At 38.7% G+C, this 16,105-nt stretch overlaps 1 protein-coding gene across 7 annotated transcripts in view; it reads right to left on the bottom strand.

Annotated features, from left to right (window-relative positions):
• LOC128687939 (longitudinals lacking protein, isoforms H/M/V) overlaps positions 1 to 16,105 on the bottom strand; it is a 138,852-nt gene that overhangs the window by 48,328 nt on the left and 74,419 nt on the right. For 2 of the 7 annotated variants that reach the window (XM_070091557.1, XM_053775565.2), the window contains exon 6: positions 3,229 to 12,228. The exons of 3 other annotated variants lie outside the window; for them this stretch is intronic. In XM_070091557.1, the coding sequence (XP_069947658.1) occupies positions 11,824 to 12,228 (405 nt within the window). In that variant the 3' untranslated portion in view covers positions 3,229 to 11,823. Of the gene's footprint in view, positions 1 to 3,222; positions 12,229 to 12,437; positions 12,680 to 16,105 lie in introns of those variants that run through there. 2 more of the 7 variants (XM_053775600.2, XM_070091579.1) reach the window with 2 other exon arrangements.

The raw sequence follows: 16,105 nt of genomic DNA, 5'->3' as shown, positions 1-16,105 counted from the left end.
ATCTTTCCTCCGTAAGCCATGCGTGTCGTATGAGGTGACTAAAATGCCGGGAGCAATGGGCTAGTAACCCCTTCTCCTGTATACAATTACTAAAAAAGAGAAGAAGAAAAATTTTATAAAACTGGGTTGCTTAAATGTGCGTGGATGTAGTGCGGATGACAAGAAACAGATGATTGCTGATGTTATGAATGAAAAGAAGTTGGATGTCCTGGCCCTAAGCGAAACAAAGCTGAAGGGGGTAGGAGAGTTTCAGTGGGGGGAAATAAATGGGATTAAATCTGGAGTATCTGAGAGAGTTAGAGCAAAGGAAGGGGTAGCAGTAATGTTAAATGATCAGTTATGGAAGGAGAAAAGAGAATATGAATGTGTAAATTCAAGAATTATGTGGATTAAAGTAAAGGTTGGATGCGAGAAGTGGGTCATAATAAGCGTGTATGCACCTGGAGAAGAGAGGAATGCAGAGGAGAGAGAGAGATTTTGGGAGATGTTAAGTGAATGTATAGGAGCCTTTGAACCAAGTGAGAGAGTAATTGTGGTAGGGGACTTGAATGCTAAAGTAGGAGAAACTTTTAGAGAGGGTGTGGTAGGTAAGTTTGGGGTGCCGGGTGTAAATGATAATGGGAGCCCTTTGATTGAACTTTGTATAGAAAGGGGTTTAGTTATAGGTAATACATATTTTAAGAAAAAGAGGATAAATAAGTATACAAGATATGATGTAGGGCGAAATGACAGTAGTTTGTTGGATTATGTATTGGTAGATAAAAGACTGTTGAGTAGACTTCAGGATGTACATGTTTATAGAGGGGCCACAGATATATCAGATCACTTTCTAGTTGTAGCTACACTGAGAGTAAAAGGTAGATGGGATACAAGGAGAATAGAAGCATCAGGGAAGAGAGAGGTGAAGGTTTATAAACTAAAAGAGGAGGCAGTTAGGGTAAGATATAAACAGCTATTGGAGGATAGATGGGCTAATGAGAGCATAGGCAATGGGGTCGAAGAGGTATGGGGTAGGTTTAAAAATGTAGTGTTAGAGTGTTCTGCAGAAGTTTGTGGTTACAGGAAAGTGGGTGCAGGAGGGAAGAGGAGCGATTGGTGGAATGATGATGTAAAGAGAGTAGTAAGGGAGAAAAAGTTAGCATATGAGAAGTTTTTACAAAGTAGAAGTGATGCAAGGAGGGAAGAGTATATGGAGAAAAAGAGAGAAGTTAAGAGAGTGGTGAAGCAATGTAAAAAGAGAGCAAATGAGAGAGTGGGTGAGATGTTATCAACAAATTTTGTTGAAAATAAGAAAAAGTTTTGGAGTGAGATTAACAAGTTAAGAAAGCCTAGAGAACAAATGGATTTGTCAGTTAAAAATAGGAGAGGAGAGTTATTAAATGGAGAGTTAGAGGTATTGGGAAGATGGAGGGAATATTTTGAGGAATTGTTAAATGTTGATGAAGATAGGGAAGCTGTGATTTCGTGTATAGGGCAAGGAGGAATAACATCTTGTAGGAGTGAGGAAGAGCCAGTTGTGAGTGTGGGGGAAGTTCGTGAGGCAGTAGGTAAAATGAAAGGGGGTAAGGCAGCCGGGATTGATGGGATAAAGATAGAAATGTTAAAAGCAGGTGGGGATATAGTTTTGGAGTGGTTGGTGCAATTATTTAATAAATGTATGGAAGAGGGTAAGGTACCTAGGGATTGGCAGAGAGCATGCATAGTTCCTTTGTATAAAGGCAAAGGGGACAAAAGAGAGTGCAAAAATTATAGGGGGATAAGTCTGTTGAGTGTACCTGGTAAAGTGTATGGTAGAGTTATAATTGAAAGAATTAAGAGTAAGACGGAGAATAGGATAGCAGATGAACAAGGAGGCTTTAGGAAAGGTAGGGGGTGTGTGGACCAGGTGTTTACAGTGAAACATATAAGTGAACAGTATTTAGATAAGGCTAAAGAGGTCTTTGTGGCATTTATGGATTTGGAAAAGGCGTATGACAGGGTGGATAGGGGGGCAATGTGGCAGATGTTGCAAGTGTATGGTGTAGGAGGTAGGTTACTGAAAGCAGTGAAGAGTTTTTACGAGGATAGTGAGGCTCAAGTTAGAGTATGTAGGAAAGAGGGAAATTTTTTCCCAGTAAAAGTAGGCCTTAGACAAGGATGTGTGATGTCACCGTGGTTGTTTAATATATTTATAGATGGGGTTGTAAGAGAAGTAAATGCGAGGGTCTTGGCAAGAGGCGTGGAGTTAAAAGATAAAGAATCACACACAAAGTGGGAGTTGTCACAGCTGCTCTTTGCTGATGACACTGTGCTCTTGGGAGATTCTGAAGAGAAGTTGCAGAGATTGGTGGATGAATTTGGTAGGGTGTGCAAAAGAAGAAAATTAAAGGTGAATACAGGAAAGAGTAAGGTTATGAGGATAACAAAAAGATTAGGTGATGAAAGATTGAATATCAGATTGGAGGGAGAGAGTATGGAGGAGGTGAACGTATTCAGATATTTGGGAGTGGACGTGTCAGCGGATGGGTCTATGAAAGGTGAGGTGAATCATAGAATTGATGAGGGAAAAAGAGTGAGTGGTGCACTTAGGAGTCTGTGGAGACAAAGAACTTTGTCCTTGGAGGCAAAGAGGGGAATGTATGAGAGTATAGTTTTACCAACGCTCTTATATGGGTGTGAAGCGTGGGTGATGAATGTTGCAGCGAGGAGAAGGCTGGAGGCAGTGGAGATGTCGTGTCTCAGGGCAATGTGTGGTGTGAATATAATGCAGAGAATTCGTAGTTTGGAAGTTAGGAGGAGGTGCGGGATTACCAAAACTGTTGTCCAGAGGGCTGAGGAAGGGTTGTTGAGGTGGTTCGGACATGTAGAGAGAATGGAGCGAAACAGAATGACTTCAAGAGTGTATCAGTCTGTAGTGGAAGGAAGGCGGGGTAGGGGTCGGCCTAGGAAGGGTTGGAGGGAGGGGGTAAAGGAGGTTTTGTGTGCGAGGGGCTTCGACTTCCAGCAGGCATGCGTGAGCGTGTTTGATAGGAGTGAATGGAGACAAATGGTTTTTAATACTTGACGTGCTGTTGGAGTGTGAGCAAAGTAACATTTATGAAGGGATTCAGGGAAACCGGCAGGCCGGACTTGAGTCCTGGAGATGGGAAGTACAGTGCCTGCACTCTGAAGGAGGGGTGTTAATGTTGCAGTTTAAAAACTGTAGTGTAAAGCACCCTTCTGGCAAGACAGTGATGGAGTGAATGATGGTGAAAGTTTTTCTTTTTCGGGCCACCCTGCCTTGGTGGGAATCGGCCAGTGTGATAATAAAAAAATAAATAAAAAATTTGTATACAGAATACATATATTACTATTTCAAAATTTGTTTATAGTAATGGCAAATTAGAAATTGGCATGTAATTACTGACTTCTATTGTGTCACCACTTTTGTAAATTGGTGTATCATTGCTAGCTTAAGTATATTAAACTTTTAGTTTCGACTGATTTATTGAACAATGATGCAATAGATGGTGAGAGTACATAAGCAGCTTTTTTTGCACAGTATATTAGTGATAGTATATTCGCTTTGTTTCCTGCTTCATTTTTCAGCGACATAATTACTGAAGTAACCTCTCTTTTAGAAGTGAGGGGATAGGTATAGTAAGCCAAGGTGGTTATCAGTAAGATAATAAACTTAGCTAGCGAGCTACAGATTTTTCTGGTTACATGTTTCTATAGTCAAGAAAAATTAATTTGTGGCAATTTATTTACTGTCTCAGAGGTTTCAAGGGGAGATTCAGTATAATATAAATATTACTGAGTTTATTTTATACAGCTGTGCATCTATTAACCCTTTTACTATTGAGAGCCCTGCTCACAAATTTGCTCTTTTGAAAAATATTCCCCTCCAAAAAATAAAAATTATTTCTTACCAAAATGTTAAGAAAGATTTTTTGAGTGTTATAAAAGAAAAAAAAATTGTCATCAGTAGGTACCAAGATACAGAGGCGTGAAGTTGACAGAAAATGAACCGCTAATGGCAACATCGGCAAATAGCGCTTGCTTGGTAATATTATTTACACTTTTATTCTATTTTTTCTATTTTTCAAGTTACGAACTTAATTCGTTCTAGGTGGCTGTTAGTGTGCCGATACCGAAGGAATCTGTTCCCATAAGGAATAATGTAAATTAGATTAGTCTGTTTCAGACCCCCAAAAATACACTTAAATAATGTTCAAAACTCGAGGTACCACTGTATTTTATTTTTTCAAGTAACTTTTGTGGTCTGCAAGACCAATATACAGTGGACCCTCAGTTTATGACGACATCTCATAATGTAAAAATTGGATAACGACACACTTTTGCGTCAAAATATTGGCTCAGTTAACGACAAAGAACTCGGTTAAAGTCCTTCATCCCGAACGTGTCCGCGTGGCCTGAGTGGCCCGGCCAGTGTGCCATTGTTTACAAGCCAGTGAGGACAATTCCAAGCATACATGCGATACATTTTGTATTATTCCATTGCTTTTAGTGCTTGTATTATTATTATTATTATAATAAAAAAGAAGCGCTAAGCCACAAGGGCTATACAGCTTTAGTGCTTGTAACTGCTAAATAAGCCATCATGGGCCCAAAGGAAGTTTCTAGTGCCAGCCCTTTGGTAAAGAGGGTGAGAAACACTATAGAATTCAAGAAAAAGTTGGTAGAAAGATATGAAAGTGGTGGTGGTAGAGGGTGGTAGTGATGGTGGAACACCAGCCAGGGTACTTCCCCACACACTAGCCAGGGTACTTCCCTGCACACCAGCCAGGGTATTTCCCCACACACAAGCCAGGGTACTTCCCCACATACCAGCCAGGGTACTTCCCCACATACCAGCCAGGGTACTTCCTCACATGACAGCCAGGGTACTTCCCCACACACCAGCCAGGGTACTTCCCCACATACCAACCAGGGTATTTACCCACACACCAGCCAGGGTACTTCCCCACACACATGATTTGATTTGAGTGGGACCTGCACATGAGTGAACAGAATTATCAAAGCTTATTGCTTGGGAAGCATTGAAAATTGGGTTGGGCAAATATGATTTTGTTAGTGGGATGGTTTGTGAAGGACCTGCCTAGTATGGGCCAACAGGCCTGCTGCAGTCTTCCTGGCTTCTTATGTGCAAACATTTATGGATGAACATCACCCTGACACAGCTGTTGCAGGCCATGCTGGCAACATCTACAGTGACAATGTTGTGTCCCATTTTAGGGAAATTTTAAAGAGATGCCAGAAACAGAGCTCTCTGGACAGATATTTAGTGCCACAGGTGTGCAGTGACTCTCAAGCTAGTCCTAGTGGCATTAAAAAACAAAGAAGGGAAGTAACCCCAGAAAAGGACTGGGTACCTGAAGTCTTTATAGTACACCTCCATCCTCTCCCCTCCTCCTGTCTCATCACTCATTAATAAGGCTTCAATAAAGGAAAGTGTCATTTTAGTATTGTTTATTCTGCATGTCTCATTGTTTTCTGTGTAGGGAAATGTATATTTCATGTAAAAAAAATTATTTTGTTTAATACTTTTGGGTGTCTGGAACGGGTTAATTGGAGGGTCCACTGTAATGCACACTGTATATATATCCACTCATTGTTTGCAACACAATCACCACACAAATATTACCATTATAATGTTTACAAAACTTGTTTACACAAACCAGCAATTAAAAAAGTTATTTATTACTATTGTTCTATAATATACAGTGGACCCCCGGTTAACGATATTTTTTCACTCCATAAGTATGTTCAGGTGCCAGTACTGACCGAATTTATTCCCATAAGAAATATTGTGAAGTAGATTAGTCCATTTCAGACCCCCAAACATACACGTACAAACGCACTTACATAAATACACTTACATAATTGGTCGCATTCGGAGGTAATCGTTATGCGGGGGTCCACTGTATATATATGTACACGTATAGAGTCACTGGACACGTTCCTAGAAGTGCTGCAGCTTGTGGAACTCTTTGAAACGTGGTGTTATGCAGAGTGCTGTTTTACACCTCTCACACATAAAACAACTGTCTCTGCATTTTTGTGGGTGAGTTATTGTGGTTGTGGTTGTGCAGGTTGTTGTGGGGTGTGGGTGGTTCAAGGTGGCCTTTGTTGTGGATGTGCTGAGTCAGCAGCATGGCTACCAGCCTGGGGTGCTGCTGGTGCTACATGACGCTTCACACCACCACCACCACCTGCTGCGGCATGTATATTATCCATCCCAATTGTAACATTACCCATACCGTCTTTCCCATTAACCATGCCATCTTCCCCACTAACCATGCTGTCTTCCCCACCAACCATGCTGTCTTCCCCACCAACTATGCTGTCTTCCCCATCAACCATTCTGTCTTCCCCACCACCCACATGGAAATAAGTCACTTTGACTTTTTTGGGTTATCCAGGGTTCTCTACACATATGCTGCTATGTATGATAATCTATGTAACTGCATTTGTGTATACCTGAATAAACTTATTTACTTACTTATTCTCTGAGACATGGGAAAATATGAGTTTCCTCTTTTGCTGTGGTATAACTGAACATGAACAAGATGACCCAGCACCAGAGGTGAAAGATTGATGGTCGTCTGGGTTTTCAGTGCTATTTCTGGTATCCTGGGTATTGCTTTTGGTCACAAACTCCTCAAAACCATGAAATTCATCTTCACTGGCACCTCCATCTGTGTTAGAACTACCACTTGGGAAGAGAAGAATCCCAATTCACCGGGGAGTTAGGTATTTCTTACTGCAAGGCATGGTGAACAAGGACCACTGAAATGGCATTCCCATAATGCACCATTGGCTCCCCGATTTTTTTTATACTGTACACATTGAGCATGCAAACCCATTCTCTCACATGTAGGTCTACCAGCTTTCTCCCGCTAGATCTGAAGCCGCTAGAATTTTGGCGTAATATTACAGAACTGACACTGGCTTGCAAGCCGTAATACTATGGCACCAACAGTGAAAGGGTTAAAAATCAAACCAACCAAAACAACATCTAACCAGTTTGAAGTAACTCTCCCAAATATTATATGACCCCTAGTCCATTAAAACAACTTATAATTAAAATGGCACTGCTTGAACCATTACTTGTAATACTGTTATTTATGTGCAACATCATGATTATTATTCTTATAAACCTTCAACTTTGACTACCTTGCACTAGTATTAAGATAAAATAATTAATAATTAAAAAGATAACCACTCTTATTCTGTCTAGACTTAAGTTGTTTTTAAATACTGTATTAGGATTAGTCTGCCTGAAATGCCCCAGCATGATAGTGGCTTTCTTTGTACTTAACAAATCAAAATTGTACTTATACTTTGTAACCTTAGCAAAGAAATAAAATCTTTATCTTTATTGGGTTCCCAATAACTGAAGCAGACCTAGCAAAAAAAACATAAAACCGATCAGGGGGTTTAGGGGAGGCCTTAATGTTCCTCCAAAAAAAAAAAATGGAAAAAATTGAATATTTCTTCTACTTTGAACCCAATTTTATGTTACCTCCAGCCCTGAAACCAACCCAATTTCCTCTCCATTTTAGCAGTACTGTGTGTCTTCTATTCTATCAATTGATACAAAAAAAAAAAAAATCCTAGGTTTGCATTTCCCATCATGCACTGCAAGGGGCCAAATGTTTCTTATACTGTGCTCACTCACCACACTGACTAAATCTCACACATCTAGGCAAAAATCTGCCACTTATTATCTGAGGGAGCTGAACTCAAAACACAGGTCTATGTAAGCTACCTTTGCATCAATAACACAGAGCTACATACAAGACAGTGAAAGAATTAAAAGAGTACATTTCACTGGGTAGAATAATACCAAGAAAAACAAAATATGATAATAACTTACCATTTTATGACATGTATATTATGGTTGGTATTACTCTGGACACATTTATTTAGTAAAAATCATGTCTTAGCTGGTAAAATATGGTATTTTTTACTGATATATGCAAGTGTTCACTTTCAACATAGATAAGAGTAAGGTGAAGAGGGCATCAAACGAGTTAGGTACAGAAGAATTGGATATCACTTCGGAGGGAGAGAGTATGGAAGAAGTGAATGTGTTCAGATATTCGGGAGTAGATATGTCAGCAGATGGGTTTATGAAGGATGAGGTAAACCATAGAATTGATAAAGGAAAACAGGTGAGTGGTGCATTGAGGGATCTGTGGAGGCAAAAAATGTTATCCATGGAGGGAATGTATGAGAGTATAGTGATACTACCAACACTCTTATATGGGTGTGAAACACAGGTTGTGAATGCTGCAGCAAGAAAGAGGCTGGAGGCAATGGAGATGTGTCTAAGGGCACCATGTGGTGTAAATATTATGCAGAGAATTTGCAATGTGGAAATTAGGAGGTGTGGAGTTACTAAAAGTATTGTTCAGATGGGTTATTGAGGTGGTTTCATCATTTAGAGAAGATGGAGCAAAATAGGAGGGGTAGGGGTCATCCTAGGAAAGGATGGAGGGAGGGGATAAAAGAGGTTTTGTGTGCAAGAGGCTTGGACATGCAGCAGGCATGTGTGAGCATGTTAGATAGGAGTGAATGGAGACAAATGGTTTTTGGGACCTGATGAGCTGTTGGAGTGTGAGCAGGGTAATATTTTGTGAAGGGATTCAGGGAAACTGGTTAGTTAGACTTGAGTCCTGGAGGTGGGATGTACAATGCCTGCACTTTAAAGAAGGGGTTTGAGATATTGGCTGTTAGGACTGACATCTAAACTGTCATGTCTGGATACCTCTGCAAAGACAGTGATTTTGTGTGTAAGTGTTAATGTAAGTGTTGAGTGATGGTGAAAGTGTTTCTTTCCTTTTTGAGTTACCCTGCCTCAGTGGGAGATGGCCATCATGTTGAAAAAAAAAAATGCAAGTGATAACAGATAATAGCCTGTCATATTTTTGCACAAGTACAAAATTTCTGACTACTCCAGTACAACCATTGACTTTAATTCCAAAGCCTCAACCATCCACCTCAGCAAACAATCCACAACCTTCCACTGCAGTCCAGTAGTGCCACAGCATCCCTCTTTACCCTTCAGAATCATTGACATATAGCAACAACCACAATATAAGGTAAAAAATATTATTTCTGTAACATTTGTAGGCTTAAGCAATGCATTAAACATTATATATCACAACAATGAACTACAACTGCATTATCATTTTTATTTTTTACAATTTGGAGACCTTAAAAAAGAAATTTGTTTGTCATTTTTGGGAGTACAAGGAATGTAACCCTATTTTTCCCATAAGTTCTTCAGTTTAACACTGTTTTGTCTTGCACTGAGTTTTCAGGAATGTAACTACCATGGTAATCAAGAATCTACTGTATTACTATTTCTTCATAAAAACACTGCATTTTTAATATACAGTAGAATCTTACATTTCACACACTGACATATCATGTTTTTATATACAGTATATGCCTACTAATTTTTTTTCCTCAAGTGTAAACACAGCAGGAAATTGAAGGGTATTTGAGCCGTAAAGTTTTTAACACTTAAACAGTCCAAACACTGATCTACGTCCATGTGCTGGGGGGCTCCGAATGTAGATCTACGTTTTTTTTTACATGCTTTCAAATGGGGAAAATCAAGGTCAGAGCGCTACGCACATGAACGTAAATCTACGTTTGGACAGTTTAAGGGTTAAAAGGCATAAGTTGTGAAAACGTTTCTACTTAGAGATTTCTACAACCTTGGAAAAGTTGGCAACTGACTAAAATGAGGAGTAATACAGCGTAAGCTTAGGTTATTCTATAAACCTCCAAGAATGACAGCAACTCCCACACCACTTTATTATCACACTGCAGTACTATATTTTTCTTGGTTATTACCTTCTCAAGTGTATTCATCTTTAGTTTAAAAAGACATGTGAGCAAACACTAAGACACAGTTATTAGAAAATGTGTTGGTCCCGAGACCCTGATCACCTGTCCTTGATCACTGCCTTTTTAAACCACTTGTTGGTACCAATTACCAAGGAAGGTGTATACACATTTGTTTTAAGTATGTTTGGTATATGGGCAGTGAGGTCATGATATGTTTGGCATGATTTGGTAAGGAACTATGGCTTACTTTTACCCAAGTTGACAGGGACAGTGGTAGGCCATAGTACCTGCCTCATTTGTATATGTATTGTACAAGGCTACATTAACCCTTGATGCACACTTGCATATCAGTAAGCAACAACAACCACTGGTACATCTGGTAAGGAAGTGTGGCTTATTTTTACTGATGTTGGCAGTGGTGAAAGGTGTGAATCAATGGTTTATAAAGCCAACAAGGTGATAAATGAGAAACTTGTGCAACATCTGGATATCTTTATTCTGGAAACTTTCTGTCACATGGTGGCTTCTTCAGCCCAATGTAGAAAAAGGTTGACTGAAGAAGCCACTGTGTGGTGAAACGTTTCCAGAACATACCCAAATGTTGTACAAGTGTTTCATTTATCAAAGGAGTGAAAGGTGATGGTGGTAGCTAATACTGGCTGCTGCATATAGTATTTGTGCAGGTATTGTACAGGCCCACATCCACCCCTTTCACCAGGGCTTCCTGGTGCAGGACCAACCCAAATGAAACTACTGATTATAATTATAATTATGGGGGAGTGCTAAACTGCTAAACCTGTAGGATCACACAGTGCATGTGGAGGGGGGAGGATGGAAGGTATTCAGGCTCGATTCAGGGAACTGGAGTACAGATCAATTCCCTAGATCAAGAGCCTCTCACCAGCTTCTAGGAACCTCCCTTGAGGGGTGAAACTACTGTATATCATTAAAATACGAAAACTGAGGAGCACTGCAGTAGGCTTACTGACTAATGATAGGCAGATCCTTCTCACACCCAACCCATCTCACATCTATATTTGCCCAACTTATTTTTAATGCTAACAGCTTGGGTAGCTTTAAACACAAGTTGGACAGATATGAGTTAGAAGGGCTGTATTTGATTAGGACCTGCACAGTATTTATTAGCCAGTAGGCCTACTGCAGTACTCTCATGCACTTAACATAAGAGTACTGCAGTAGGCCTACTGAAGTACTCTTATGTGCTTAACAGATGAAAATGTTAAAACATAAAAATAGAGGAGCAGGGCAGTATTCCTACTCAACTAGGCAGGTACTTCTCATAGCAAATCCATCTCGCTTATATATATATACTGTATATCCAACCCATTATTTAAAGCTATCCAAGCAGCTAACCTTGAAAGTAGGTTGGACAGATATATGGGCCAGTAGGCAATGACAGCTGCATATTTGAAGAATTAAAAAATTTAAAAAAATAACTTATTTGCTTTTTGAGGGGTCTTTAAAACCTAGCCCTATTGTCCTGTATGTTCTTCACTTTATGTATTGCAATATTATATACAGTGCTGTATTTTGAATGTAACCCATGCAATATGTGAGTCTCTCCTATATTGTACAGTACAACTGACTCTCACATTATAGTATATTTATTAATCATGTCTTTACACTAATTATATGCCTAGCATTAAAAATATCTAACTTTAACACACACATTTTATAATGTATGAAATAAGTCACCAAAATTTTGTAACAATTCTGCACGTTTTGGGAAATAAAATGTTTATTTCCCCCCTTCAGTCTTTTCCTAAATGTTGCACTTTAATATACTGTGTATTAGTTTAATGCATTTTAAGGTGATCAGTTCACCCAAAACTAGTGCCTTTGAATAGTCTGAAGAGTGAGATTCCTCTTAATGCTATTCATTTATACTTTGTTATTTACATAAACATGTTACATTAAAATAGAGAAGTGTGCCATTTGTTAGTCATTTCAGTAAAACTATAAGTGTTGTGTAGCTATATGTCGCTTGAGACTGCTGAACTTAATGAACTTATAGGAACATTCAGAGCAAGTATAATAATGTTCTTTGGAATGAGTTCGCATATGAGTTCTCAGAGCACCACTTTGAGAGCTTCTGTAATCACAATGAGGGCAAGAAAAGGGTTTCTCTCCTGTATGTGTCCGTAAGTGAACTTTAAGGATGGAATTGTACATAAAACTTTTGGGGCAGTGTGTGCACAAATATGGTTTCTTGGTGTGTTTCCGAATATGAACAAGCAAAAGAGAACTGCTGCCAAAACTCTGGCAACAAATAGGACAGTCGAAGTTTTTCTTAACAGTATTCTGCATCTCCCATGGCCCCCATGCTCCCTTTTGATCTCTCCTTTCATCATCCACATATACCTGTAAGAGATAGCAGTCTTACATATGATTTATTTAAAATCAACTAAAATTATGATTTCCTTTCTAAATGGAAGTCACTGCACCATTTTACTAAATTCATTAGTATATCACTCATTTCCTTCATTGAGCCATACCTGTGTCATCAGGTACTGCATATTTCACAAATGGTGAAACACAGTTCGACTTCTCAAAAAACTCATAACTATTCTGTAGGAATTCCACTCAGCATACTGAATATTCGATCTCAGTACCATACTTCCTCGGGCTGTCTTTCATGTCGTTCCGAGTACTAACAAATAATTTGCATGCATGCATGCATGGATGCACACACACAGAGGCAGGAACCATACATAGTTTTAAGACGAGGTTTAATAAAGCTCATGGAACAGGGAGAGAGAGGACCCAGTAGCAACCAGTGAAGAGGCAGGGGCCAGGAGCTAGGACTCGATCCCTGCAACCACAAATAGGTGAGTACAAATAGCTGAGTACAGAGTATATAATCACCAATATGACACAGTATCTGATATGCATATGTGTGATCAGTAAGGTGAAGCATCATTAGGTGTGCTGTCTTGTTTTCTCTCCATTATTAACCCTTTGACTGTTTCGGTCGTATATATACGTCTTATGGGCCACCGTTTTTGACGTATATATACTCATAAATTCTAGCGGCTTCAAATCAAGCAGGAGAAAGCTGGTAGGCCAACATGTGAGAGAATGGGTCTGTGTGGTCAGTGTGCACCATATAAAAAAAAACCTGCAGCACGCAGTGCATAATGAGAAAAAAAAAAAAACTCCGACCGTTTCTTTTAATTAAAATGCTGAGTTTGTGGTCTATTTTTGTATAGTATTTATGGTTGTATTCTTGTTTTCTTGATCTCATTTGATAAAATGGAAAACATATTATAGAAATAGAGGTGATTTTGATTGGTTTTACTATGAAAAGAACCTGGAAATGGAGCTCAAAGTACGGGAAATGTTTGATTTTTGCCGATGTTCAAAAGTAAACATTTTCCAATAAATGTCCAACTAGCCATTCTAATATGCAGTCATGAATGGGTTGACATTATTTATACAGTTATTACATTATTGCAGTAGTCTGCAAACAGTAAATCTTCTATTTTTTGTTTGAATAAAAATTCAAAATAGAAAGCAAGAGTAATATCAGAGGGGCTTGGAGACGTGACTGATGAACAAAAAAAATTTTATTTTTGAGCCAGGAATGTCTGCACTGTTCATTCTGGACCCTATTTTGAAACTACCATATTTTTTAATTTTCGTGAAATTGGCCAAATTGCCAATTTCTGACCACGTTATTGGGTAGTTGAAATCAGTAAATGGGAAGTTTATTGTACTCAATCGATAGAAAAAATGGAGTTCTAAAGAAATGGCTATGAGTTTGGTCGACTGGAACAATGGAATTAGCTGAAAATAGGGCTCAAATTGGGTGAAATCGCCGATTCATAAATATCGCCAAGGTCATTAACTTCACGAGAGCGTAATTCCATCAGTTTTCCATCAAATTTCGTTCTTTTGGTGTCATTACAATCGGGAAACGATTCTCTATCATTTCATAAGAATTTTTTTTTTTTTTTTTTTTTTTTTTTTTTTTTTTTTGAAATTTTGCGACACCAGGAGACACCTCAGGATTTGGGGTTGCGACAGTCAAGGGGCTAAGCTGGTGTCTATAAGAAAAATGCTTTTTTTGGCATTTCAAACATATTCAAGCACAATATTTCAAAGATCTCTACAACATCCGCCAACAAATTTTGCATGCTGGATTGACTAATGTAAAAGCGAAGGAGTTGTAGCATATTCTGTACCAGAAATTTACACACTGCTGTAACCACTTACTAAGGGTGAGAAATACTGGATCAAGTGTAGAATAAATCCAATGACAATTAGAGAACACTGAGCATCTATAGCCCAAGTTCTTCAACCTTCTGCCAACACACAAATTACCAGTAAGTGGTCCAAGTCGGACAAAAACGTTGTTATAAGCTCCTCCTCTCTCTTGTGTGTGGGTTATTCGTGTATTGTTCCGGTCACTGTATTGTGCCTTTCTGTTCTTCTGCCAACAGATATGAGAAATATTGCCAGAACAAAGGTAAGTGTTTTCAAGAGGAATCTGAACCAATAATGTACCTGCAAACTATGCCAGACCTGCCAGGTTGTGATGATTATGATAGATCAGTGGGGCAATGGCAGCAACACCCTGGCTGACCAAACTTAAAATTTTAAGTTTGGCTCCAGTCACCTGCTTCAAGACCTGACACTACACCCATTTGCTCCCTGACCTGTCTTCCCATGCCCTGATCTTATCTTCCATACTCACCTGCACTACTGAGAGGTGCAACCTTCTTATATACAGCAGGGCCCCGCTTTACAGCATTTCGCCTTACAGTGTTCCGCTAATATGACGATTTCAAATTATGACCAAAACTTGCTATACGGCTCCCCCTCTTTCTAATACAGTGTGCCCCACCAGGTTTGTTTACATTCTCCATGAGCACATCTCTCCATCTCAAGTGTTTTAAAGTTATTGCATATTTTATGTGTACATTCTATGATAATTATACTTAAGTGTACCTGTACCTAAATATACTTACACACTGTGCTGGTGTGCAGGTACACATTAAAATCACTAGTCTCTCTACTCTTGACACCACATAATAATCTCTTGGGCACATTAAATGTTATATATTATGTTAATATAGACATTTCCATTAATCCATCTATGATTTTTTTTTTTTCAAAATTATATAATAAACACGCTATTTAATATATAAACATGATACATACACCCACAGTATAAAAACTGATAAAAATATGAGATGTGTTTACCAAGCAGTTTGTAGGAGTGTCGGAAGAATTATGTTTTCTCTAGTCAAACACCAGTTACTGGGGGATAACTGTAGAAAAATATTCCTTTCATATGCCTTCACTCTATCTATAGCTATTCACAACCCTTGTGGGTTTAGTGCTTCTTTTTTATTATGATTATAATAACAATATCATCATCATTCACTCTAAAAATGGTGTGTTGCATGAGAATGGGAGTGTTGCTGTTTATATATTCTTCTGTAATAATGTGTCAAAGCATCATTCCTTCTAAAAATGATGTTACATGAGAATGGAAGTGTTGCTCTTTATTTATTCTACTGTACCACTGTGGAGACAACTTGTACACAACATAAGGTGTTTGTATGAACGTGTATCAACCATAACCAAATGAGTTTGTTTACATAGTACTTTGCAGCTCTGTTCTTTTACTCGTTCTCTCTCTCTCTCTCTCTCTCATTTATTCATTTTTATCTCGCTTACCTCTCCCCCTACATTAAGGCTACAAGTATTTTAAGGTAAGTAATGAGTGTACTGTATATGCATTTTATCACTCTAGTATATTATGTGTGGGCGGGGTGGCCAGGAGGGCTACCATACCTACCACACCTGACTTGTTACAATAAATACTACTCACCTTTTGCCCTACATTAAGACTACAAATATTTTGAGGTAAATAATGAGTATATTGTGTGTGTATTTTAGTTTTTATTGTTTTTTAATGCCTAGTTCTATTGCTAACTTAATATATGTTAGTGTAAACTTGTTATCTGGCATTTATAAGTGGAAAAAAATGGCATTCTGCTTTCCAGCAGTAGCCTGAAACCTAACTTGCTGCATAAGTAGGGCCCTATTGTATTCATGTTTTTCTTCCATATTGTATTTGCTGAAGAGGACCTCAGTAGGTGATTGAAATATACAGACCAGTTCATCTCATTTGTCTCCACATGTGTTATTATTGAGCTTTGATGAGTGTTCATTACACTTTTATTGATTATTCATACTAATGCACGATATGAAAATGTTTGCGCTGAAG

Source organism: Cherax quadricarinatus, chromosome 3 (genome assembly GCF_038502225.1).
Source record: "Cherax quadricarinatus isolate ZL_2023a chromosome 3, ASM3850222v1, whole genome shotgun sequence".
NCBI classification, from domain to species: domain Eukaryota; kingdom Metazoa; phylum Arthropoda; class Malacostraca; order Decapoda; family Parastacidae; genus Cherax; species Cherax quadricarinatus.
The sequence above is the reverse complement of the archived record's forward strand: the minus strand, read 5'-3'. Positions and strand labels throughout refer to the sequence as shown.